Source organism: Canis aureus, chromosome 8, assembly GCF_053574225.1.
Source record: "Canis aureus isolate CA01 chromosome 8, VMU_Caureus_v.1.0, whole genome shotgun sequence".
Lineage (NCBI taxonomy): Eukaryota > Metazoa > Chordata > Mammalia > Carnivora > Canidae > Canis > Canis aureus.
In genome coordinates, this window is record NC_135618.1 from 8,666,720 (window position 1) to 8,693,068 (window position 26,349).

General features: G+C 39.7%; 2 protein-coding genes, 1 long non-coding RNA gene and 1 other non-coding gene across 38 annotated transcripts in view; 1 reads left to right on the forward strand and 3 right to left on the reverse strand.

The window, feature by feature from the left end:
* The window catches only part of FUBP1 (far upstream element binding protein 1), a 40,100-nt gene extending 38,832 nt beyond the window's left edge, over window positions 1–1,268 (reverse strand). For 4 of the 24 annotated variants that reach the window (XR_013384157.1, XM_077905109.1, XM_077905107.1 and 1 more), the window contains exon 1: window positions 992–1,268. Coding sequence is in view for 18 of the 24 variants with exons in the window: in XM_077905109.1 (XP_077761235.1) it covers window positions 992–1,111 (120 nt within the window). In the remaining 6 variants the exon portion in view is untranslated. The remainder of the gene's footprint in view (window positions 1–991) is intronic. The other 20 variants (XR_013384160.1, XR_013384159.1, XR_013384158.1 and 17 more) reach the window with 8 other exon arrangements.
* Window positions 1,059–26,349, forward strand: part of DNAJB4 (DnaJ heat shock protein family (Hsp40) member B4) — a 44,320-nt gene continuing 19,029 nt past the window's right edge. The window contains exons 1-2 of one of the 11 annotated variants that reach the window (XM_077905142.1): window positions 1,612–1,786; window positions 2,117–2,197. The gene's annotated coding sequence lies outside the window, so the exon portion shown is untranslated. Of the gene's footprint in view, window positions 1,313–1,611; window positions 1,804–2,116; window positions 2,198–13,428; window positions 13,574–26,349 lie in introns of those variants that run through there. The other 10 variants (XM_077905143.1, XM_077905145.1, XM_077905146.1 and 7 more) reach the window with 10 other exon arrangements.
* LOC144318313 (uncharacterized) lies at window positions 7,032–13,409 on the reverse strand. 2 transcript variants are annotated; one of them, XR_013384163.1, is made up of 3 exons: window positions 13,346–13,409; window positions 11,854–11,945; window positions 7,032–7,492 (listed from the first exon to the last, which is right to left on the reverse strand). It is a non-coding gene; the product is annotated as an uncharacterized LOC144318313 (long non-coding RNA). The 2 variants fall into 2 exon arrangements; XR_013384164.1 differs by having other exon boundaries at window positions 11,854–12,137; window positions 13,346–13,408.
* Window positions 21,037–21,142, reverse strand: LOC144319818 (U6 spliceosomal RNA). The gene has a single exon (XR_013385529.1). It is a non-coding gene; the product is annotated as a U6 spliceosomal RNA (small nuclear RNA).

Consider the following 26,349-nt stretch of genomic DNA (forward strand, 5'->3'; position numbering starts at 1 on the left):
CTAACAGGAGAAAATGTCGTAACGAAGAAAATAAAGTCGCTTTCCCTGCATACAATTCCAGGCATACCAACAACAGACATTTTAAGTCCCAGTCACTGTAAAGGACTATCTAAAAGTTCAAATCAAGAAGTCTTCGAATTTCCTGAAGTAAATCTTTTTTTTTTTCCTTCTTTCTTTCTTTAAAAAAAAAAAAAACAGCTTCCGTTTAGGGAAGAACTGCCTTCGGGGCAAATGTACGCAACCTACGTAATACAAAGAGGTCTGGTCAGTTTACGACTCTGAAGTGAGAGGCAGATTCAAATTGAAACTTCGGGTATAATGGGCCCGAAGCCATTTTGAGAAATAAAGGGGCGAAAGGGCCGGTGGAGCCAACCCACTGACACGCAAACCCTGCCTGAGGACGGAGTCCACGTCGGGATCCCAGCGCCGCCTTACTAAGCCTCTTCCTGGTCGGCGTGAGCTTCACCTCGAGAGCCCCAACGGGCGGCAAGCTGGCAAGGCGGCTCTCCTGACACAATCCCCCCCGGCCATGGCTCCTGAGGGCAGACCCTAGTCCTCTCCCAGACTCATTGCCAGAACCTTCCGCGTTATTGTGTGAGAACTACGCGCGCTCGATCCCACGGAGGACGACGTTCGCTCTGAGGGGGGAAAAGAAAGAAAGAAAGAAAGAAAAAAAAAAAAAAGGAAACGCCAAGCTAACTCCTGAGAAGGCGGCGCGACTGCCGCAGAAGCGAGCGAGCGAGCGAGCCCGAGAGCCATCTGCGCGAAACGCGCGTCGCGGGTTCCAAGTGGCTTAAAACCCCAACGAGCACAAAACCCGAGTTCCAGGCGCCCAACTACCACCGGCGTGGGGAAGCACGAGTCTCGTCGCATTTCAGAGGCCGGAAGGGCACTTCTTCCCTCTTCCTCATGCGCCAAGAACTAGCGGCCTACTCAGCCGGCGGCCAATTACCGCGAGCGGTCGCGATCCCGCCGCGCGGACCGGACTTACCTGCCGTGCTCTCTGCAGCGCATCTTTGAACGCATCGTTAACGCCGCCGCCGCCGCCGCCGCCGCCTCCACCACCAGCTGAGCCAGAAGAAGGCGGAGGCACTGTTGAGTAGTCTGCCATGTCTACGCTACAGTGGCCGCTGCCGCTGCCTCGCAGAGACCTTCCCTCAGCCAACTGCTAAGAAAGAAAGAAAATGGCGGCCGTCGAGGCTGTATCACATTCTTGTGCGACCATCGTGCCGTAAAGGGGCGGAGACTGAAAGGAGAAAGTCTCGCGATGTTTTGAAGCAACGAACCGGTGTGGGTGCGTGTGTGTGGGAAGGTAGGGCTGGAAGAAAAAAAAAAAAAAAAAAAAAACCTAGGGAAAGTCAGAGGGATGTCGCGAGGCTTGTGTTTAAGGTCTCGCGAGACACGGGGTTTCTTTTGGCGCCTCCTCTACGCGTATTCTCTTGCCGCGGCCGTGCGGCTAGTACTTCCGGGGTGGCGCGGGAGGCACGCGCGGTGACCCTGCTTGCCGGAGTTTCCGAAGCTCGGAAGAAAAGAGTCGCTGTTTTTTATTGGTTGCGGCCTCGGGGAGGGACTGGGGGGTGAATTTTCCGCCGGGGGTCATTCTGTGTATCCGTGGGAAAGGGGGGTAACGTCGGCAGGCGTAAGGACGACGCGGCCGCGTCTGGAGAGCGCCGCGCCCGGGACGCCGCGCGGAGATGCTCGCGAAGCCGCCCTCCCGGCCCGGCGGCACCTCGACCTGACTCTCAGGGTAGCCGAGGGTCCCTGTGCCTTGCTTCTAGGTGGACAGGTGTGTTTTATCGCCAGGTGGGCATGAAGTCAGGCTGGAGGCCGCCTTATGCCTCGGGCTGATGTGGATGCTTCGTTGCGGTGTGGATGAGGCTGTGGAACGGAGACCGCCGTTTCCCTTCTTAAAAAACGTGATTGTTCCTAAAACCTCGTCACCACGCGTGGTAACCTAGTGTTGTGTGTGTCCGGGGGCCAGTTTAACGGAGGTCACCGTAGGATTAACAACAACATCCGTTTTCTTTATTTTTCTTTTTTTTTCTTTCTTTCCTTTTTATTTCCCCCAACATCCGTTTTCTGGACTAAAATCGACTTTGTGTCTTTTTAAAAATAGTGTGCCCCAGCCCCGGGGCCCAGGAGAACCCTGTTTCCCATAGGACGCCGTTCCCGGTGGTCCTCCCGGGACTGACTTCCGGTACGTACTTCCGGTTCCCCTACTTCGGTTACCGACTAGTTTGAGACCGTCCGGAGCGTTTGGTGGCAGGACCTTTACTGCTTTACTAGAAATCAGTAGTTGCAGACTCGTTGAGATGCTTTAGGCGTCGATCGAAGTGATGCCGCTCCACCCCCTCCCCCACCCCCAATGCCTTTCTTTTTTGATAACAAAGACTGGAGTAAAACGAACTTTACCAACTCTGGCAATTTTGTGTTTGGTGACTCGGGTCAAAAAAAAAAATAGCACGTTTCCCATTGCGAGTGTTCGGGGTCTTTGGGGTGGACTGTCCACCAGTGAAACCCTTCCTACCATCTTAGCCATCTACAGCTTCCATTATCTTATCTATCTCCTTAGATTTGGAGGGGGGCGGATTCGTATTAAAGCAGTAAATGTATTGGACTACGGATGGAAAGAGAACTGGCTAAAAAAAGAGAAAAAAAAGACTAAAAGCATGGTTGGGGCTATTGCTGGACAAAAATTTTTTCAGTTGTGTTTTGAGAAAGTCTGTCCAACAAATGATACTTGTTGATCAATTGGTTTTTCGCATTTTATCAATTAGACCTCTACCAGTCAGTCCTGACCAATGCAGAGTTGACCACAGAGTGATAGAATTTACTTCTCCACACAAATTAGCTTTATTTCAGACAACTTTAGTTGTCTCTAAATAATGAAAGGAAAAAATAAATTAAAAAAAAATAGTGAAAGGAAGGATCTTCGTCTGTAGTTTATTTGTAGGCTCTCCTGGAACCAGGGTGGGAACCAGTTGGGATTGGTTTAGGTCAGGATTTCTTGACTTCAACACTATCGACACGTTTAACCAGGTGATTCTTTGTGCTGTAATAGGTTTAGCAGCATCCTTAGCCTCTACCTAGATGCCAGTAACATAACACCCCCTCCCCCCACATACCACCACACGCTCAATTGTGACAGCCGGAAATGTCTCCAGACTTGGCTGATGTCCCCTGGTAGGCAAAATCATCCCACCTTAACCACTGGTCATCAGCTTTCATTCCTGCCCCTTCCTCTCCATTGGAAAGACCCATTTACCATACTTTCGTGGTAATGTTGCAAATTCTATTAATTTCCATTTAAACTCTGCCCAAGTTATCATCACTTCAATCTTGGATTATAATAGTGTTCTACTTGATTTTTCTGCTTCTACTCTTAAATCTCCACGATTTGCTTTTTCAAAGTATGAAGTTATAGGTAATAGACACGCAAGGTCTCAAAAGTAACAAGCACCTGTTACCAGTACTTTTGAAGCTCAAGCCTCTACCTGATTGTATAACAATTGTTTATTCATATAGCAGCTTGAATGATTTATTTAAAACAAATCAGATCATCTCACCTTTGTCTTCTTACTGCACTTTTTTTTTTTTTTTAAGATTTATTTATTTCAGAGAGAGTGTGCGCATGGTGCAGGTTGGGATAAGGGCAGAGGGAGGAGAGAGACGGCTCCCTACTGACTGGGGAGCCCAACACTAGGCTGGGTTGGATCTCACGACCCTGAGATCATGATGTGAGCTGGAGCCAAGAGTCAAACACTTAACCCACTTAACCAACTGAGACACCCAGGTGCCCCAAGTATTGCCCTGTAAATCCTATCTCCTGAAGTGGTGTAGGGGTTCCCTAAGATTGGACCACTGTCTCTAAACACTCCTCTCTCATTCTTCACTCACCTTGCTGTCCAAGATACTTTCTGCCTTTGGGATTTTATATTTGCTCTTTCTTCTTTCTGGCCTGGATGCTCTTAAAGACTTTCACACGGATGATAGATGTGTCCTCATCATTTGAGGCTCAGTTCAAATGTCACCTCATTAGGCCATCTCTGACCTCTAGTTGTGGCATTCTGCAATACCTGCAAATGTTTATAGCATTTATCTGAAATTATGTTCTATGTATTTGTTTATTGCTTCTTTTCCTTTAGAATATAAACTGGAGAACCAGGACTGCCTACCATTGACTAGTCCCTAATGCATAATCTGCGTTCTAGATGTTTGTTGAATGGATGCATATTGAAAAAAATCTGCCTCTACGTTTGAGTTGGTTTTGTGAACTTGGGCAAGTAGCTTAGTGTCTGTCTGAGATTTCTCATCTATGTTAGTGATAATAACTTGCTTTACTCTCCTCAAATGAGGTATCTGAGAGCTCTTTAGAAACCAGAAAGTACTGTGCAAATGGAAACTAGTTTTAAATGTGTAATTTGGCTTCTGGCATTTTATAATTAAAAAAGGATAACCTATGTACATATTTTGGATTGCAGCTATGTTCAAATCTTAGGTTTGATAAATCCAGGATCCATGAGTGGCTCAGCAGTTGAGTATCTGCCTTGGGCTCAGGGTGTGATCCCAGGGTCCGGATCAAGTCCCACATCAGGCTCCCCTCAGAAGCCTGCTTCTCCCTCTGCCTGTGTCTCTGCCTCTCTCTGTGTCTCTCATGAATGAATAAATAAAACCTTAAAAAAAAAAAAAAACAGGATCCTGCAAGAGCAACTGAATTGTGGGAAAACCAACCAGTGACTTTTGATTAGGCTATGTGAGTTCTCAGTCCATTTGATCTTCTCAAAGCCATTTGTACTTTGCTGGTTACTGTAGATAATTTCATTGTAATTGATGAAATCAGGCTTTTCTTGGCTATATTCCCTTTTGCAATATAAATTTTCTTAAAAGTGGATGTATCATAGCTAATGGTCTAAAATTGGCTAATTGTGCTTTGAGAGATTGGCTGAATATTTGGCTGGATTATATTTTATAGATTCTTACCACAGAAATTAATATTTCATATTGCATCCTGAGGATGAAGCTAAAGTCAGTGTTTTTGAACTTCCAGAAGTCTAGCAGGGAGCATCTAGATTTATCAAATAACAGAGTGAAAAGATTAGCAAATGTAATAAATGTGGGGTTATTAAATGTACCGGCAAGTTTTCTTCATTTACCTTCTGATTTATTGTTTACCAAATGACTGTGATTTTTTTCTTTGCACTTTTCACTTTTGGATGTGTTAAATCTATGAAATATAATAGACTCTTATTTTTAACCTGGAGAAAAATAGTCCATTATGGCTTTTTTTTCCTCCTCCTAATCCATTATGGCTTTTTAACGGGCTTTTTTTTTTTTTTTTTTTTTTTAAGATTTATTTATTTGAGAGAGGTTGGGGGGAGGAGAGTGAGCGAAAGAAGAGAGAAGAGAGAGTCCCAAACAGACTGGTGTGTGCATAGCCCAACAAGGGGTTCGATCTCAAAAAAAAAAAAAAAAGTTCAATCTCATCACCTTGAGATCGTGACCTAAGCTGAAACCAAGAGTGGGATGCATAACTGACTGTGCCACCCAGGCACCCCTTAACAGGCATTTTAGAATGACAAAATTGTACAGGCTTCCTGGCTCAACTTTATACCAATCACCTACCTCCTAACCAGTCTTAGCCAAAAGGATCTCATAACTTCATGCTATACTCTGTGTCATTTAAACCAGGCCAGTATTTCCTCAGTACACAGTCACAACAGATTCAGGTTAGATTTGAGGAGGAAAGTGGCCACTTCAAATTAAAGTAAATGGTCCAGGATATTGTTAGGGTATTTGATCATTAGGTTGGTTATTGGTTTAATGACCTTTACATCCCTTCTGAGTTTCTAGAATTCTATTTCAGACTAAGGTGTGAATGGAAGCAGAATATGTTAACATTTTAGAGGACAAAGTTATTAACACAAATTAACTTTGGAGTATTTTGGAGGACGACATTTTGACCAGTGTCTGAAACTGGAGGCAGCCTTAGATATGGAAAGGATTCTGGACTTGGTCCAAGAGGACCTGCATTCAAGTATAATCAATATGCTCTTTGGTAATCACACAACTTCTTCCTGTTACCAGCATACCAAAGAGAGGGCATTTTAATCTGTTTCTGAAAAATAGCCAATAGTAAGAGATAATAAAAAGTCTAATATTTTTACACTGTAATTTCTGTTTTCCCTTTTGGAAGCTACAATACTATCATCTCACTCTTCAGTTGTTTGAAATTTCTCTGATTTGGTTGCCAAATTTGTTAATGTACCCTGGTTGAAGGGCTGTAAGAAGACTGAAAAATACTAGGGTATTGCTCAATATCATTGATTTGCCCTAAATCCAGCCTTTTATCATCCTTGTCATTGTCCTTTATCCATAACTACAGAGCTCCCTTTCTGTCCGGTACACTTCCCACCTCTTTTATTTTACTGTTGCCTGGTAATTTCCATTTTTCCAGAAAGCTTGTCCAGAACTCTAAAATTTAGGGATTCCTATTTGTTGTCATGTACTACATCATGGCAATAATAGCATAATATCACTTATTGTTTGTTTGGAGTTAACCACCAAATTGTAAAGTCTGTGACGATAGGGGCTGTGTCTTTCTCTGTGTCTTCACTGCATAGCACATTCATAGCAATAGCTAATAGTGGCTAGTGCTCCATACTGGGTTTTGCCTATATTTTATTACCTAAGTGCTTTACCTGTGTTTAATTCATTTATTCTTACAATGGCTCTAAGAGGTGCTATTAAAATCTCTATTTTCTGGGATATAGGTAAGTTAACTAATATGCCCAAGGTCACACTTGATCTTAGCCAAAAGGCTGAGAAGCGATGCCCAAGGTCATGTGTCCATGTCAGTGATCTGAACCCAAGCAACCTGAGTTGAATCAAGCAGAATCTATAAAAAGTCAAGTAATGAAATGTATCTCTTTGTAATATCTGTGATGTGGTTTACAACTTAGCATTTCTTACTTGGATTTTAAAATACTTGCATTTTTATCAAGATACATGCCAAAGTTCTTCGTAAGAAGGCAGTTTTTAATGTAAGGTAACAAAAATATTACATACAAAATTAAAGAACCCTTGTGTCGTATAATATGAAAGAAGTTTGTTTTTCTGTGTTAATTGCATTGGCTGGATTAGTAACATGCCTTACTAAAGTATATATAGGATGTGATGTGTGTGTGAGAGAGCGTAAATGTGGTAAATATATTTGGTATGATTAGTGTTATTTTTCAAATGTATTTTCAGGGGGCTTTTGGGTTTGTAATACACATCACTAACGTAATTGTAAGCCTCTTCAAGAAAAGAATAGGATTGGACAGCCCCGGTGGCTTAGCGGTTTAGCGCCGCCTTCAGCCCAGGGTGTGATCCTGGAGACCTGGGATCGAGTCCCACGTCGGGCTACCTGCATAGAGCCTGCTTCTCCCTCTGCCTGTGTCTTTGTCTCTCTCTCTCTCTGTCATTCTCTGTGTCTCTAATAAATAAATAAAATCTTTAAAAAGACAAAAAGAATAGGATTGCTTAATTTTTGTTTTTCCTCTGTATCCTCACACAACATCTATTATAGTATTTATGCTGGTTGCATATTGGTTTCCTTTATAAAATAGCCCACCTCCCAAAAGAAACATACCAAGAGTTTTTAAATCAGTCTTCTGAAAATTAAAAGTAAAATTTTTTACAGACAAGGGTTCTTTGTGAAATAAATTTTCTTTGCCCTTCAGTGAAGGCAGAAGGTATATATGGGGGAAGAGGGAGGGGCTTGCTTAGGTGCCATTCCTAACATTACTAGATTCTTCAAATTTAATGAGAGAAGGACCATTCTTACTGTATTGTACACAAGGCCTCTTTGAATATATATTGCATTTGGCTGGTTGCTCACATTTGTTGGCAACCTACATATAAGCAGGATCTGTCCTTTGACCAGGATCATGGGAGATACAGCATAGTGTCATAGAATATATAGGAAATTGGATATCAGTATTTAATGAAAAAATTTTAGAGCTGCCTGCCCTTACTGATAAGCCATAACTCTCTCAAGCTTCCCCTTACTATAGGAATAATGCTAAGTTGAAAATATGATATTCTTGACAGCATCTGTCTCAAAAAACTGGCCTTTACCTCTCAGTTCCTTCCTGAGTGATTTCAGTTAATTCTATAGCATACATTCCAATAATTTATAATAAAAGTGGTATATAATGATGCGGAATATAATATATAATGAAACTACAGAATATATGTAATATATATGATTTAATAATTTTTAAAAAGATTTTATTTATTCATGAGAGACAGAAGCAGAGACACAGGCAGAGGGAGAAGCAGGCTCCATGCAGGGAGCCTGACGTGGGACTCGATCCTGGGTCTCCAGGATCACGCCCTGAGCTGAAGGTGGCACTATACGGTGGAGCCACCCGGCTGCCCTGATATAATCATTTTTTTAGGCCTGTGAAAGTTCAAAAAATTTTTAATTCCAGTATATTAACATACAGTGTTATATAAGTTTTCTTAATTTACTCTGATTTAGTCCTGTATTTATTCCCTAGATGTATTTCCAAACCTATCTCCAAGACTCCTTTTGTGTGTTGCCTCAAAACCAGAATGTCGGGGTGTCTGGGTGGCCCATTCTGCTCTGGGTGGCTGCCTTCAGCTCAGGTCATGATTGAGCCCAGAGTCCTACATCATTGACCCAGCTCCCTACTCAGCAGGGAGCCTGCTGGAGCTCTCCTCCTTACTCATGCTCGTTATCTCCCTCTTCTCTCTCTTTCTCAAATAAGTAAAATCCTTTTTTTTTTTTTTTATTTTAAATTTTTTTAAGATTTTATTTATTCATGACAGACACACAGAGAGAGGCAGAGACACGGAGAGAGAAGCAGGCTCTCCACAAGGAGCCTGATGTGGGACTTGATCCTGGATCCTGGGATCATGCCCTGGGCCAAAGGCAGACGCTCAACCGCTGAGCCACCTAGGTGTCCCTTTTCTTTTTTTTTTTTTTTTTTTAATTATTTACGATAGACACAGAGAGAGAGGCAGAGACACAGGCAGAGAGAGAAGCAGGCTCCATGCCAGGAGCCCAATGTGGGACTCGATCCCAGGTCTCCAGGATAGCGCCCTGGGCCAAAGGCAGGCGCCAAACCGCTGAGCCACCCAGGGATCCCCATAAAGTCCTTTTATAAAAAGGACACAAGGGGGCAGCCTGGGTGGCTCAGTGGTTTAGCACCGCCTTCAGCCCAGGGCCTGATCCTGGAGACCCGGGATTGAGTCCCACGTCGGGCTCCCTGGATGGAGCCTGCTTCTCCCTCTGCCTGTGCCTCTTCCTCTCTCTGTGTGTCTCTCATGAATAAATAAATAAAATTTAAAAATAAAAAAGCACAGGGATCCCTGGGTGGCGCAGCGGTTTGGCGCCTGCCTTTGGCCCAGGGCGCGATCCTGGAGACTCGGGATCGAGTCCCACATTGGGCTCCCGGCATGGAGCCTGCTTCTCCCTCTGCCTGTGTCTCTGCCTCTCTCTCTCTCTCTCTCTCTCTCTCTCTCTCTCTCTGTGACTATCATGAATAAATAAAAATTTAAAAATAAATAAAACAAAATATCTAAAATAAATTTATATTTTTACTGTTATTTTCCCCTTATTTTATAGTCAAAACATGTTTATTTTTTCTCTCCGTGCTTAAATCATGTATTTATATGTCAGTTCCTTTCACTTCTGTTACAGTTATCTTTTACATTAAACTTTTAGCCAAATGAAGGTCAAAATTAAAAATCATCTTTTAATGATTTAATGATGACCTTAACCTGACTAACCAGTTCCATTGATCTTTTACTTAATTCAGTGCATTGGTTACAGGGAACTTTTTTAAGATATTAAAACTGAGCCTCAATTCCCTTTCCCAGAGACTGATTTAATTGGTCTATATCTGTATGTGTAACAACTTCCTAGGTTGATACTTAAAAGTTCAACCCACATTTGAGAACCACTGAAATATAACTGAAGCCTACGTGCTCCATCAGACTTTTGCTAATTTTTGATGCCTTATAGTTTGTTCTCTAGTTGTTACGGGCATATAGTCTGGAGAACTCAAGACCTAGAAGCATTTCCTGTTTTTGAACTCTATCAATTTTCTCTTGATCTAGGGGATCCCTGGGTGGCTCAGTGGTTTAGCGCCTGCCTTCATCCCAGGGTGGGATCCTGGAGTCCTAGGCCCGAGTCCCACATCGGGCTCCCTGCGTGGAGCCTGCTTCTCCCTCTGCCTGTGTCTCTGCCTCTCTTTCTGTCTCTCATAAATAAATAAAAATCTTTAAAAAAAATTTATCTAGGCTAGGGCAGTGTTTCTTAAGGGTATGTTTGAGAAACCCCGTGCATTATCTGGGGTATTTTTTTAAAAATGTAGATACTTGGGTCCCACCTGCACCGAATGAAACATGTTTTTAGGAAATCTTATTTTAAAAAAACAGGCTTCTTAGTTGATTCTTAGGCTTATCAGTTTGAAAACTGCCCTCTTTTGCAAAAAAGTTTAATAAATGCAGAATTTAGCTTAAATTTTGTTTGTCCAGCCAGACTAGTACATGTTCTGAAAACAGAGATCTTGTTCTCTCCCCTTTTTTCTCTCTGTATAAGAGAGCTGGTTGAGGACTGTATCTTACTCTTTGGTTTGCCCAGTATGGTGTAGTGCTTTTATGTTGGTAAAACCTTTTGTTGTTGTTGTTTTCCTAAAGTCTTAATATAAAATTGAATTGTTATAGTTAACACTTCCCAGCAAAAGCAGAGTTCAAATTATTAAATATGTGAATGTATGAATATTGACTTTTGAGACTATAAAGCATGGAAGAGAAGTTTCACTCAACTTTTCTTAGAATAGCAGACTTGGAAAGACCTTGAAGATCATCTCGTCTGTTTGTCATTTTATGATGGAGTTAATTATGACCCAGATTGCATGAGAGCCATGCAGATTAATTACAGAGCCAAGACTAGACTCCTAATCCAGTGCTCTTTATTTCATCAAAGAACGGAAGCAGCAGTGATTGGGTTAAGTTTCAGTTGGAGGTTTTTTGCTTCTTAGGTACAAGGGGAAAAAGAATCTGCAGAACCAAAAACATCTTGATTTTTGTAATCAGGACATTTACCTTTACTTAACATTTATGTTTTGAAATAGATTACTGAAAGGATTTTTGCCAATGAAATCCTTAACTGAAGATGGGTGGGTATGAGATGTAAAGCCCACTTGGCATACAGTTTTGTTGTTGTTTTTTAGTGGAACTTTGCTTCTCTGTCCTGACATTTCCATGTCTCTATTTATAGCAGTGATCTCTTTGGAATTTGCCTTCTGATTCTGTTTGTTCTTTTATGTTGCTTCATATTAACTGATATTCTCACTTCATTTTTGTTAAAATATATTTGAAAGGACTTGCAAATGAAAAGAAGGAATTAAAATTTTTAAAAGAAACATCTGAAATTGTTATTTTTCTGTGATTTACCATAATCATTGTTCATAATAGGTCATCTAATTGTAGTACCTACTGATGCAAATACTAATTTTTCGAGATAGAATGGTAATTTATTTTTGAAATTTAAAATCATATGAAGCCTACAATAAATTTTGTTTATCCAGGACAGATAATACTATTAGATTCTTAACAACCCTGTTCTTTAAGGATGTACTTGATGTAGGTGAAGACCAAGAGATTTTTTTTGAGCCTTTAAAATGGTAAACTCCTTAAGGAACTGTTTTATTTACCTTTGTGATTAACATAATACCTGTAATCCAGTAGGTGCTTATTTATTCAATTCAACAAAAATACTGGCCATTGTTCCAGATGCTGGAGATACAATAAATAAACAAAATAGACAAATATGCTTACCCTCATGAAGTTTATCCGGGGGAGTGAATGTTGAATGAAACCATGAATCACTGTGAAGACTCCCACCTTTGTTTTCAGATCTTTGCATCAGTCTAAAAAAGAATAATCAAGGGGGATCCCTGGGTGGTTCAGACGTATAGCGCCTGCCTTTGGCCCAGGGTGTGGTCCTGGATTCCTGGGATCAAGTCCCACGTTGGGCTCCCTGCATGGAGCCTTCTTCCTCTGCCTGTATCTCTGCCTCTCTCTCTCTGTGTGTCTCTTGTGAGTAAATAAATTTTTTAAATCTTAAAAAAAAAAAGAATCAGGAGTTATGAGTTCGAGCCCCATGTTGGGTGTAGAGATTACTTAAAAATAAAATCTTTAAAATATAATCTGTAGTTTATTAAGCAATGGGTTGAAGAGTTGGAATGGAAAAAAGAAAACTTGATCAGATCATTAATTAAACATTTACTTCCTAGTGTGCATATGTTATGAAATATTTGAAATAGTCACATAGTTGCCATTTATTGTCATTCTGATTTTCATTCACTTGTGTTCTGTTTCCAACTTTTGAGTAAAGGCCTCAGTTGCCAGCCAAGCCACAACCAGGGAACTTCATCTCAAATCATAACACTACTGAATGCTGCTGACTATGCTGGCCAGAAACTCCATATCCACTAAAGTTCTAGTTGTTTGTTTATTGTCTCTTCTTCACACCAGAGCATGAACTCCACAGAGCATCTTGTGGATTTTGGTTAGCACTGAATCCCAAGTAAATAAAATAATGTGCCACATAGTAAGTGTTTGTTAGTAAATATTAAGCAATCAGTCCCTGAGCACTCAAAATGCAGTTAATTCCCCCACATCGGTACAACCTACATCTAGTCTTCAATTACTCAAAAAATAAAAATCTTCAATTCTAATATTCTCTCAAGAAGAGGTTTTTTCACTTTATCTTATTTATTAATATATTCTATTTTTCTGACATTTCCCTTTTTTTGAATCTCTATTACTTCCTGACCTTAGTTCGCTAGTCACTTCAAGAATTCCAACTCCCATTCCCATCTTTCAATAGTGCCTACTCTAAATCCACAACTCTTAATCACTTAAAATAGACATTGGATTTAAATGAGCTTCAGTTCACCATTTGTTACTTAAGTGCTAGGTTATTTAACCTTGCCAGGTTTAACCTTTTTGAGTTTCAGTTTGTTCATTTGTATCTAAATCTGTTTTATTTTTAAATTAAATTTTATGCCCAATGTGGGGCTCAGACTCCCAATCCCAAGATCAAGGGTCACATGCTCTACTGACTGAGCCATCCAGGCTCCCCCTGAGTTTCAATTTGTTGTTTGATACCCTAAGCATGGCTATGAAAATTAAAAATGAGATATTTTAACCAGATGCTATTTCCTATAAGTAATGAAAACCCATATTAAATAATAAATTTTAAAAAATCCAGGCATAGAGTGGTCGCCCTAGGCCTGGTTGATTTAGCAGCTCAGCAATGAGATACCCATTTTTTTTTCATCTTTGTCCTCTGCCATCCTCAGCATGTGGCTTAATGCTCCTAATGATTGCATAAGGGTTGCCATGGTTCCCAGTGTTACGCAGTCATAACTAAAGTGGAAGAAGAAAGTTTTTCTTTTAAAGCAAGGAAACCTTTCTACTACTCTCTTCCCCTGGATGCCAATCGGACTAACCTTGTGGTGACCAAAGCTGAATCACAGGCTTACTCTAGCAAGTAACATACTTGGTTTTGAATAATTAAGATTCATCTCCTGGGGATAAGGGAGAGGCCCCCACCTTCCTAGGAAAGTTTTTATTACTACTGCATTTGTGAATCTTAGGACTCTGGCCATGGACCTCCCCCCCCCCCCCGCCCCCCATCTACATTCACTCTAGTATAATCTCCTTTAGCCTCAAGATTTTAAGATCACCTCTACTCCTAATTTTTTATCTTCTGTCTGGACTGTGTCTTATGAATAGTAGACTCATATCCAACTGCCTTTTAGATACTACCATTTGTAAGTTTAATAAGCATCTTAAACTCGGTACATCCAATATTGAACTCCCCAATTCCCCACCCCTCAGCTCTTCTATGCTCCTATATTAGTCAACAGCAATTTTGTTCTTCCAGTTTTCTGAAGCTTAAAAACCTCGTAGTTACTGATTTCTCTCACATTCCACATCTGATTCATTAGGAAGCCCTATTGACTCTACCTTTAAAATGAATTAATATCTCCACTGCTACATTATTGTCCAAACCACCTGAATTATTGCAATACATTCTTACTGGTCTTCCATCATTGCCTACCATCCTTTCCTACTCTTAATATAGAAACCAAGCAACCTGTCATTCTGAATAAAACTCCGATGGCTTCTCATCTTCCCCCCCCAAATACAAGTCAAAGCCTTTTAGTGGCCTACAAGACTCTACACCACCTAGCCACTTATTTCTCTGACTGTCCCCCACCCCATCATTCTGACACAGCTGTACCTTGAAGTTGCCTAATATTCTCTCACCTCTTTTTATAGTTGATTTTTCCCTCTATCTGTTATCAACCCCCACATATATACATAGTTTTCTTCCTTTCCTCTTTCAAGTCACTGAACAAATGTCATTTTCTCTGTGAAGCCACTTCTCACCCCATCTAAAATTTTAATTTTAATTTTCCTTAGCATTTTTAAAATATTTTATTTATTCATGAGAGACACATAGAGGCAGAGACACAGGCAGAGGGAGAAGCAGGCTTCTCGCAGGGAGCCCCAATGCAGGACTCCTCCCAGGAGGGATCACCCTGAGCTCGAGGCAGACGCTCAACCACTGAGCCACCCAGATGTCCCTTTCTTTAGCATTCTTATTTTCTTTTTTTTTTTTTTTTTAATTTTTATTTATTTATGATAGTCACAGAGAGAGAGAGAGAGAGAGAGGCAGAGACACAGGCAGAGGGAGAAGCAGGCTCCATGCACCGGGAGCCTGACGTGGGATTCGATCCAGGGTCTCCAGGATCACGCCCTGGGCCAAAGGCAGGCGCCAAACCGCTGCGCCACCCAGGGATCCCAGCATTCTTATTTTCATTTACATTCCATATAGTAGTATTTTTAAAATATTTTTAATTATTAAGAAATTTGTATAGGAGTGCCTGGATGGCTCAGTTGGTTAAGCAGCTGACTCTTGATTTTGTCTCAGGTCATGATCTCAGGGTCCTGGGATGGAGCCCCACATGAGACTCCTTGCTCAACAGAGTCTGTTAGAGTTTCTCTCTTTCCCTCTCCCTCCCCCTCTGCCTCCCCCCCTGCTCATACACACCTGTTTTCTCTCTTCTCTCTCTGTCCCTCAAATAAAAAGGTCTTTAAAAAAAAATTATATCTTCCCCATTAGAAAGTAAAGTACATGAGGCAGGAATTTTTGTTCATACGTATCCCTGTAGCTAGAAAGGTGCCATGGCATATGGGAAGGTCCTTAAAATGTTTGTGAAGAAATTAATGTCTGTTCATCATGAGTTTTTGGTTTCAGCTGGGTCCAATTTAGTAATCTTACTTGTTTCTGATGAATCTCCTTCCTGTTTCCCATAACTGCTATGCCAGACGATCGCCATTCCTGTTAGATACCCTACATTTATTCTTAGCTCTTTAGTAGTGGATGTTCTTTTTTAAAAAAATTTTAAAGAAAAAAAAAATTTTAAAGAACATTGATAGCATCGGGGATCCCTGGGTGGCTCAGTGGTTTCGCGCCTGCCTTTGGCCCAGGGCAGGATCCTGGTGTCCCGGGATCGAGTTCTGCGTCGGGCTCCCAGCGTGGAGCCTGCTTCTCCCTCTGCCTGTGTCTCTGCCTCTCTCTCTCTCTATGTCTATCATAAATAAATCAATAAATCTTAAAAAAAAAAAGAACATTGATAGCATCTATGAACTTGTTCTTCCAAGCTCATCCTCTTTCCTTCATATTTTAAATTGGTTAATCTCAGAGCCCACTTCTCATTTTGTTCAAATTTTATCTACTTGTACTCTTGGTACCAAATCATCCAATCTTCTCTGAACCTTATCTAAGCAATAATTTCTTAAGTATTTTTTTTATATCTCATTCTTATATATCTCATCTTCCTCTACATTGTTTTCTTCTCTTGACCATTTTAAAACCTCCCTCCCTTCTTTCCTTCAGATGACTTTCTTGAAATGTTTGAATTTACTACTGCATTTTCATATCCCTCTTATTCAATTCATTGGATTCTGGCTTTTGCTTTTCATTGCCTACAGTTACATTTACTTCGTAGGATTGTTGTGAGAAATTTTTTTTTTGTGAGAAATTAAATGAGTTTATATGTGTTAAGTTTTTAGAGTAGTGCTTGCACATAGTTAATGTTTTTTTAAGTGTTTACCATGATTACCAGTAACTCTTGAAACCAAGATCACCCTTGTGAGTACTCTTCTATTATCTTTCTTGTCTTTACTATCTCCTTCATGAAATGTTCCTCTTAATTTTGGGACACCAGTGGTATCAGGATGCTTTCACCTTCAAGTAACAGAATCTCTCAAACAGGAAGTCCAATGATGAGAGGTTCCAGGATTGATTGAGAGATGCAACAATGCTATTGAGAAACCAAGCTCTTGCTCTCTACCCTCTACCATTCTCACTGTGTCACAGATGTTTACCTTCAGGGTTGTAAGATAACAGGCATCGTGTTTTCATTATCCAAAAGCAGAAAGGCAGTTCTGGGATTGGGGTTTCTCCTGGGTAGGTATTTCTTTATGGAGAGGACAGTCTGCCTAAAGTTCCCCAGAGCATTTCCCTCACCTCCCATCGACCATCCCTTACATCAATCACTGGTAAGAGGAAATGTGATTACTATGAAAGATTTAAACTAACCATGAATCATTCCCCAGGGACTGGGGATGCTCCACCTTCCTTGAGTTCATTATTTTGGAAGAAATTAGATATCTGTTAAGCTAGAAAGAAGATAGGAATGGTTGTTTGGTTCATAATCAGTAGTATCTCCCATTCCATTGTCACTTGGTCTCTGTTCCTTTTCAGTGTTTTTCATTGTCTTCTCTTGATTGATATGTCCCTTAAATGCTGGGCATCCTAACGTTCTGTCTTTGATTCTTTCAAAAATTATTCCTCTCTTACACTCTACTTTTTCACTTTTTTTTTTTTTTTTTTTAGTTTTTATGTATTTATACATGACAGACAGAGAGAGAGAGAGGCAGACACACTGGTAGAGGGAGAAGCAGGCTCCCCATGGAGAGCCCAATGTGGGACTCAATCCTGGGACTCCAGGATCATGACCTGAGCCAAAGGCAGATGCTCAACCATTGAGCCACCCACCACTTGTGTTACCATATTTTCTAAAGCTTTATTTTATCTAAGACTTTTTTCCTAAGTCCCAATTCAGAATATCCAACTCTTTCCTGGACACCTTTATGCACATTCAATTCAATTAATTATTGTTGTACTAGGTTTTTGGGAGTCAAATAAACCTTTGCCATATATGATCTTACATTATAGTTGGGGAATTAGAGAAATGAGTTGTTAAATGATAGTAAGTAGGAATGCAATCTTAGCAAGCAATAACATTTACCAAGTATAGAAGTAATATAGATGAATGGGTGATTAATAGAGTGGTAGACATGTTCTGGTGGATCTCCTATTGCCCTTCAAATGTACTCTTCCTATATGCTATATTCTATACTGTCATTAGTAACCCAACTTAGCACACCTTTGTTCAGTCTAGAAACCAGGGGAATCTAAAATCCTTCAAAATCCCCAGATACAGTTGGTTGGCAAGTTTTACACATTCTGCCTCTTTTATTACTTAAATTAATTACCAATTTGTCTTTTTATATCATAGTCACACTTTAGGTCCCTGTAATTTCTCATTTCATTGACTTATTTACTCAGTAAAAGTCATTTAAATAGCAATGTATTATAAGGCTTTGTACTAGAAAAAAAAATTGTAGAAAAAAACCCCCAAACTGGATCTCTCAGGGATGGTACAATCCTGTGAGTAAGACATAAGCAAATTGATGGTTATGTAGTTGTGATAAGTGATAGAGTGGAGAACTGGGGAAAATATAGGAACTCAAGGTCAAGGGAACCTAATCCAAGCTGGCACTCAGATTTGCCCAACTAGAGGCTGAGTCTCTAAGTGGTAGTAAGCTCCATGCAGAGGGGAAAGAGTGGAATACACCCCCACCATTTCCTTTATACATACCAATGATATATCACTTCAGGAACATTACTTTGGGTGGCTGTACTTAATATCGCTGTTGCTCAAAAACAGTTTTTTAACTGACCACCATTAATTTAGAAGATTACTAGTAGTAGTATATCATTATACAGTTAGTTGATCCTTCATCATTCACCAATTCTGTACTTTCATATTTGCCCTACTAAAAAAAATTTTTTTTTTTTTGCCCTACTAAAATTTATTTATAATCCTGAAATCAGTATTTGGGGTGTTTTCTCAGTCATTTATAGGCATATGCAAATGAAGAGGCAAAGCTGCAAAAAAAAAAAAAAAAAAGCTAATCCAGTGTTCCCAGCTGAGGTCCAACAAGGAAGGCAGTGCTTAGACTCCTTATTTTAGCTCTCATAACAAGCCTTTGTGATCTATTTAGTGCATTTTTACAATTTTTGCATTTGTATGCTTTTTGTTGGTGACTTCAATGTTCAAAGAAATGATTCAACTTAGGGCTGAATTGCTGTCTAGTGTTCCTAGCGCCTTGAGTTGTTCGATGTTAAATGAGTTGTCTTGAAGCAGAAACACACATAAAACAAGAATATGTATTGATGACTTGACTTAACCCTGCCATTTCCCTTAGGGGCAGTGGTTCCTTTAGGGGATGATGAATTATTTGGTAATTATTTGGTAATTCATCATCCACAGCAACTTCATAGAACATAACTATTGAAAATAATAAGAATCGACTATTTTGTGGATAAATTTGATTTTTGGAAATAGCCAAAAATGGCCAGGAGGGATGGGTTAGATGAGAATGGTTAAGCTGGACAATATAGAGGTATGATTATTAAAGTCTTTGTCAACCTTTTATTTTTTCTTTTAAAGATTTTATTTATTTGTTCATGAGAGACACACACAGAGAGAGAGAGAGGCAGAGACACAGGCAGAGGGAGAAGCAGGCTCCATGCAGGGAGCCTGATGTGGGACTCGATCCCAGATACTGGGATCACGCTCTGGGCTGAAGGCTAAACCGCTGAGCCACCCAGGGGATATTCCCCTTTGTCAACCTTTTAAAACATATTCCTAAATAAATAAATAAATAAAACATATTCCACCCTTGTAATAAACAAATAGCTTACTCACCACCCTAAATATTCTAGTATAGTCCCCTTAGCAGAGCTGCCCAGGTTGAAAATTAGTGCACATGTTTTATTTTACCATCAGCCTAGCTGATGTTTTATTTATTTTTTTAAAGTATTTATTTATTTATTTATTTATTTATTTATTTATTTATTTATTTATATTTTTATTTTTTATTTAAAAGATTTTTATTTTATTTATTCATGAGAGACATAGAGACCTAGGCAGAGGGAGAAGCAGGCTCCATCCTAGGACCCCGGGATCACAACCTGAGCTGAAAGCAGAAGCTCAACCACTGAGCCCCACCTGGTGCCTCTGAGCTGATGTTTTATGGTGAAAGCTGCATTTAATAGTGAAAACTATGGTTTTTTAAAAGTTAAGTAGATACAATAAAATTTATTATAGTGCATGCTTAGATTTCCCTCTCCTTCTAGTCAAGAATAGCTTGTATAAAACAAAGGTTGGCAAACATTTTTGTTAAAGGCCGGACAGTAAATGTTAGGTTTTGTGGGCCATATGCTGCAATCCTTCTACTCTGCTCTTTCACTGTATGGTGAAAGTGGTGATAGATACTAGGTACTATTTTATACATTTGTATTATAAACTCTGATACTGTTTTATCTTTTATGGCATATAACACAGTAGAGTCTCGATAACTGTTGCCTTGACTTCTTGATTTAGCTTAGAGAATAAAAAGCTTAGATTTTAAAATATTTAAAAGTCAAACATTAAAAACCACCTATTTAAAATTAAATTATTCTTGGGGCACCTAGATGGCTCAGTCAGTTAAGCCACCACCTCTTGATTTCAGCTCAGATCATTATCTCAGGGTCCTGGGATCAAGCCCCAAGTCCTGTGGGGCTCCCTGCTCATTGAGGAGTCAGCTAGCATTTCTCTCCCTCTGCTGCCACTCACAGTCTCCCTCTCTCTCAAAAAAATAGGTAAATCTTAAAAAAGATAATAACATTAAATTATTCTTGAATCCTTTTTTTTTTTTTTCTCTTATCTTTAAATGTCCTCCTTTAAGCAATTACAGTAGTTTGGGCTCATTGTATTTGGAATTAGGCAGTCAATGGCCTTACTTTATAGTAGTCGATGATTACTATAAGAACATGTTGGCTTGTTTTATACATTTCCTAATACCTAACGTTTGATAGGTTGCAATAAAGTCTTTGAATCATAGTTAAATCACCGTAGCAGTGGTTTAATTATTAGGACTTTATGAACGCATTGTACTATAAAGATATTTGATAGTTTGGATAAGGTACTGATTTGAATTAAATAAAACAGTTGGAGAGCTAAACTTGCTAGATAATCAGTTTATTGCAGTTTTGGCTAAGATTCTAACAATTCAGTGAAATAGCCTGTGTTCTTCTTTCCTGCCTCTCCTCTGCGCTACATTTTTTTTCTTTGTAGTCCTGGTCTTGTTCTGAGGAACTGTTGGTTTGACTGTAGCCACAGACTACTTCCAAGGGATTCTGATGCCTTCTCTCACCACTTATGAGAGGAGAGAGGAGAAACTTTAGAATAAAGAAAACCACATAAATTCCTCATTTCCTTTTTTTTTTTTTTTTAATTCCTCATTTCCTAGTGTTGCTTTTACTTTTAACACTGTGAAAGCATATACTAAGTGAACATGGAGCCATTTTGTGTGGAGCTATTCCTACTACTTTAAATGTAAAGTATCATTTCAAAAAATACAAGTGTCTTTTTCTTAAAAAATGGAATGCTATTTTTCAACATGATTGAGGTAAAATTGACAAAATTGTAAAATATTTAAATATCACACACTGATAAATTTGATATATGTATGCATTGTAAAAAAATTCCTCCCCTTTAGTTAATTCACATCCATCACCTCACATATTTACCTTTTTTTTTTTTTTAAGATAGTAAATGCTTCACGAATTTGCATGTCATTCTTGCCCAGGGGCCTTGCTCATATTTTAGTGTTATTCCATTTATAGTATATGTGTTGCTGAAGTGAACACTAGGATGCTATTTTATATGCAAAAATGGACTTTTCTTTAGTGTGCATCTGTTAAGATTTTATTTCCCCTAAATGTACATGTGAGAGATGTATATGTGTGATATACTAAAGTTCATAGGTTGAGGTTTCTGAAAAATTGGATCATAGCACTGGTGATTAATAGGAACCTCTATATCTACACTGGCTAATAGAGTGGCCACTAGCCACATGAAAGCTAAGGGCCTGAAATGTGGCTATCTGAATTGAGATGTGTAAGTGTAAAATTCGCACTGGATTCTGAAGACTTAGTACCAAAAAGAGTGTAAAAGATCTTATCTTTATATTGATTACATGTTGTGATGATAATATCTTGGATTTATTGGGTTAAATAAAATACATTATTAAAATTAATTTTACTTTCCTTTTTACTTTTATTAAAATGTGGATTCTAGAAATCTCTACATGACATATGTGGCTCACTTTATATTTCTGTTGGACAAAGTTGCTCTAGATTATATGATTTTTCAATGTAGACTGTTATAATCAAATATCAGTTTATAAGACCCATTTAAAATGACCTAGAAGGGCACCTGGGTGGCTCAGATGGTTAAGCATCTGCCTTCCGCTCAGGTCATGATCCCGGAGTCCTGGGATGGAGCCATATCAGGCTCCCTGCTGGTTGGGAGTCAGCTTCTCCCTCTCCTGCTCCTCCCCTTGCTCACGTTCTATCTCTTGGTATCTCTCTGTCTCAAATGAATAAGTAAAATCTTCAAAAAAGGAAAAAAAAATAACCTAGTATTCTATAGATTTTTTTGGCTCTCTTATTCAGTATTATAAAGTAATGTAGAGGGACTCCTGGGTGGCTCAGTGGTTGAGCATCTGCCTTTGGCTAGGGGTATGATCTAGGATACGGAATCAAGTCCCACATCAGGCTCCCTGCCTGGAGCCTGCTCCTCCCTCTGCCTATGTCTCTGCCTCTCTCTCTGTGTGTTTCTTATGAATGAATAAAATCCTAAAAAATAAACAAAAAGTAATGTAGAAAACATTTTATTTTAACTAATTCCAAAATGCTAGGAAAGTATGAGATTAGCTCATTATATGTTCACCAGTCCTCTAGTAAGCTTTTCAATGACTTCTTATAAAAGAGGGTAGAAAGAAGGGCAAGTTGTTACTGGGCTATTTTATTAGGATGCTTTTTTTTTTTTTTAACAAGGAAAACCTTGTGGGAAGGAAATATTTTTTTTCTTTTTCTCTCTTTCTCTCTCTTGTTTTTTTTCTTGAGTTGGCCCCATGCGCGTACAACATGGGTTTGAACTCCTGACCCTGAGATCAAGAATCACATGCTTACCAACTGAGCCAGCTAGGCGCCCCAAGATGCATTTTAATATCATCACAGAATAAAATCAGTTCTACACTCCCCAAAAAAGAATTTATTTTTTAAGTTTTTACTTATTAAGTAATCTCTAAACCCAACTTGGGTTTTGAACACAAAACCCCAAGGTTAAGGGATCCCTGGGTGGCTCAGCGGTTTAGTACCTGCCTTCGGCCCAGGGCATGATCCTGGAGTCCCGGGATCGAGTCTTAAATCGGGCTCCCTGCATGGAGCCTGCTTCTCCCTCTGCCTGTGTCTCTGCCTCTCAGTCTCTCTCTCTCTCTCTCTCTCTCTCTCTCTCTGTCTCTCATTAATAAATAAATAAAATCTTAAAAAAAAAAAAAAACCCAAGGTCAAGAGTTGCACACTCCACAGACTGAGCCAGCTAGGTGCTCCTGTACTTTTAAATTTTGTTGTAAACCTTTTCTTTTGTAAAGACCATTAAATCAATAAAATTATATGTGTATATTCTATTACAGTGCTTTCTGCAGGGAATGTATTATAAGATCAAGCAATGATGCAGTATTGAAACTTGGGGAGTTACCAATATAACTATAGTGATAAAGTGCTGGGAAATTCCAGTGGTACAGACAATAGTCCAAGGAGAATGATGACTGATAAAAACTCTTGTTCTTTTTATTGTAGTTTGATATCTTCTACTGTTGCTCTTGAAGCTTACAAATACCAATGAAACTTTGTCAAGAACACTGTCCTTAGAAACAAGAAAATAATTTCACTAGCTTCAAAGTAAACTGACACTTAAGGAATATCAAATACATTTTAAAAGAAAGTTTGTTTGGGGGGCACCTGGACAATCTAGTTGGTAGAGCATGTGACTTGATTTTGGGGTTGTGAGTTTGATCCCCACATTGGACAGAGTTTACTTTAAAAATTAAGATTGTTTCAAAGACCTAATGAATTAGCCCTTTTTAAAGAACATGAAAGAGAAGTAATCAAGTTAAAAAATGACATTCAGGGGCAGCCCTGGTGGCTCAGCGGTTTAGCGCCACCCTCAGCCCAGGGCGTGATCCTGGAAACCTGGGATCGAGTCCCACATTGGGCTTCCTGCATGGAGCCTGCTTCTCCCTCTGCCTGTGTCTCTGCCTCTCTCTCTCTCTCTCTCTCTCTGTGTCTATGAATGAATTAATAAAGTCTTTTAAAAAAATGGCATTCAAAACTTAACAATCTGACTGTAAGTTTTTTTGTCAGCTCCCTAATATGAGCCTTCCTAGATCCTATGCTTTAATCTGACCCGTTTTGTTTTGTTTTGTTTTTTGTTTTATATCTCACATACATTTTATGTTCTTTTCCTCTGGGCTCTGTCTTGATCCAGATTGAAAACCCTCCCCATGCTCCTCTCTCTTTCTAAATTCTATCAATCCTTCAAGACCCTGCTCATATTTTTCTTTTATAAAACTTTCCTTTTTTTTTTTTTTTAATTTATGATAGTCACACACAGAGAGAGAAAGGCAGAGACATAGGCAGAGGGAGAAGCAGGCTCCATGCACTGGGAGCCCGACGTGGGATTCGATCCCAGGTCTCCAGGATCGCGCCCTGGGCCAAAGGCAGGCGCTAACCGCTGCGCCACCCAGGGATCCCTTATAAAACTTTCCTATACCCACTACTCCAGCTCAAGATGAGCATATAATTAATGTTTTTATATATTTTCTTTTTGTAAACACTTTCGCATATTTTCTCATTCTTTATAGATATAGATGATGTTTTATAGAATCAGGGAACCGAGCCTCAGAGAAATAGTCCTTTTTCCAGAACTTCATAGAGATTACTAAATTGCAAAGCTAAGAATGTTAGAACCAACTCCTCTTATTCTGAGTTTCACCATCTTTTCTCCGTGGCTGAATGGTTCTTTAAATCCTGTAACAGTTGCATAACACACTTACTTAAAGCTATTAATTTTTTACTCTATTTGTATCAAACTATTTAACTGGATTGTTAGCTGCAGGCTTGAAAAGGGATATGTACAGATTGTACATGAGAAAGGGAATAAATGCAAAAGGTCAAGAGAGCTGAATACATTTCTTGATAATAGAATAAAAGAGGTCATTAAGAGTTCTTTACCAGTCCATTTGCTTTTCTGAAAGCGTGGTACCTTTTTTTTTTTTTTTAAGATTTATTTATTTATGATAGACATAGAGAGAAAGAGAGAGGCAGAGACACAGGAGGAGGGAGAAGCAGGCTCCATGCAGGGAGCCGGACGCGGGACTCGATCCTGGGACTCCAGGATCGCGCCCTTGGCCAAAGGCAGGCGCTAAACTGCTGAGCCACCCAGGGATCCCCGCATGATACCTTTTTAAAACTGATACCTAGACTTACTCCTTTTCCTCTACCTTAGTGCCAAATTTTTAGTATAATTCTTTTTTATTTTATTTTATTTATTAATGAGAGACAGAGAGGCAGAGACATAGGCAGAGAGAGAAGTGGACTCCATGAAGGGAGCCCAATGCAGGACTCAATCCCAGGACTCCGGGATCACCCCCTGGGCCCAAGGCAGATACTCAACCACTGAGCCACCCAGGTGTCCCAAAAATTTTAGTATAATTCTTAAAGCAAAGCTAAACATCCAGGTCTTCCCTGACCATCCTGGCTAAAGTAACTCCTCTCCATCAAATCCCTGTCTTAGAAACATTTAAAAATTTTCTTAGAGTGGGATCCCTGGGTGGCTCAGTGGTTTGGCGCCTGCCTTTGGCCCAGGGCACGATCCTGGAGACCCGGGATCGAGTCCCATGTTGGGCTCCCGGCATGGAGCCTGCTTCTCCCTCCTCCTGTGTCTTTGCCTCTCTCTCTCTATGTCTATCATAAATAAATAAATTTTAAAAAATAATAATTTTCTTAGAAACATTTCTAAAAATTTTTAAAGATTTTATTTATTTATTCATGAGAGACAGAGAGGGAGAGAGGCAGAGACACAGGCAGAGGGAGAAGCAGGCTCCATGCAGGGAGCCTGATATGGGACCCAATTCCAGGTCTCCAGGATCATGCCCTGGGCCGAAAGCAGGCACTAAACCGCTGAGCCACCCAGTCTGCCCTATTAACTTGATCTTGATTATCTTCGCCCACTGGAATATGAGTTGAATGAAAGTAAGAATGCTATCTATCTAGTTTATAGCACATAGTAAGCACTCAGTAAGTATTTGCTGAATGAGACACTTCATTCATGGGGAATGTTCACTATGATAACATCCATCCTTTAAAACAAGTTTTAGGGACGCCTGGGTGGCTCAGCGGTTGAGCATCTGCCCTCAGCTCAGGGCGTGATCCCAGGATCCAGGATCAAGTCCCATCCGGCTCCCTGTGAGGAGCCTGCTTCTCCCTCTGCCTGTGCCTCTCCCTGTGTGTCTCTCATGAATAAATAAATAAAACCTTAAAAAAAAAAACAAGTTTTATAGTACTCACCAAATACTATACAACTGCCTATTCTAAATATGAGTCCAAATTAACTGCAATTACCTGAAGGACACCTTATAGTTAAGAAAAAAGATTTCTAGAGCAATTTAAATAGGGTTTAATGTCTAAAGACACTTGCCTTAAGTTTACTTATTCTCTTATAACCTAGATATCGAGTAAGAAAAGAATCTCTTCAATATTTTTCTATTTTATTTACCTAATGATAAATTTGTATTTGAAATGATGACATTTTTAGGTATTGTAACTTACATTCAAAGTCTGAGATCTTTCCACAGGAATGAAAATTTAGCCTCTTGAGTTCCAAACTTACAACAGAAACTGCAGCAACAGGAACTAAGGCTGGAAAGGTCTGACTCTAAAATCAAAGATACATATATTAAGGAGCAGCTGACAGGCTCAGTCAGTAGACCATGTGACTCCTGATGCGACTC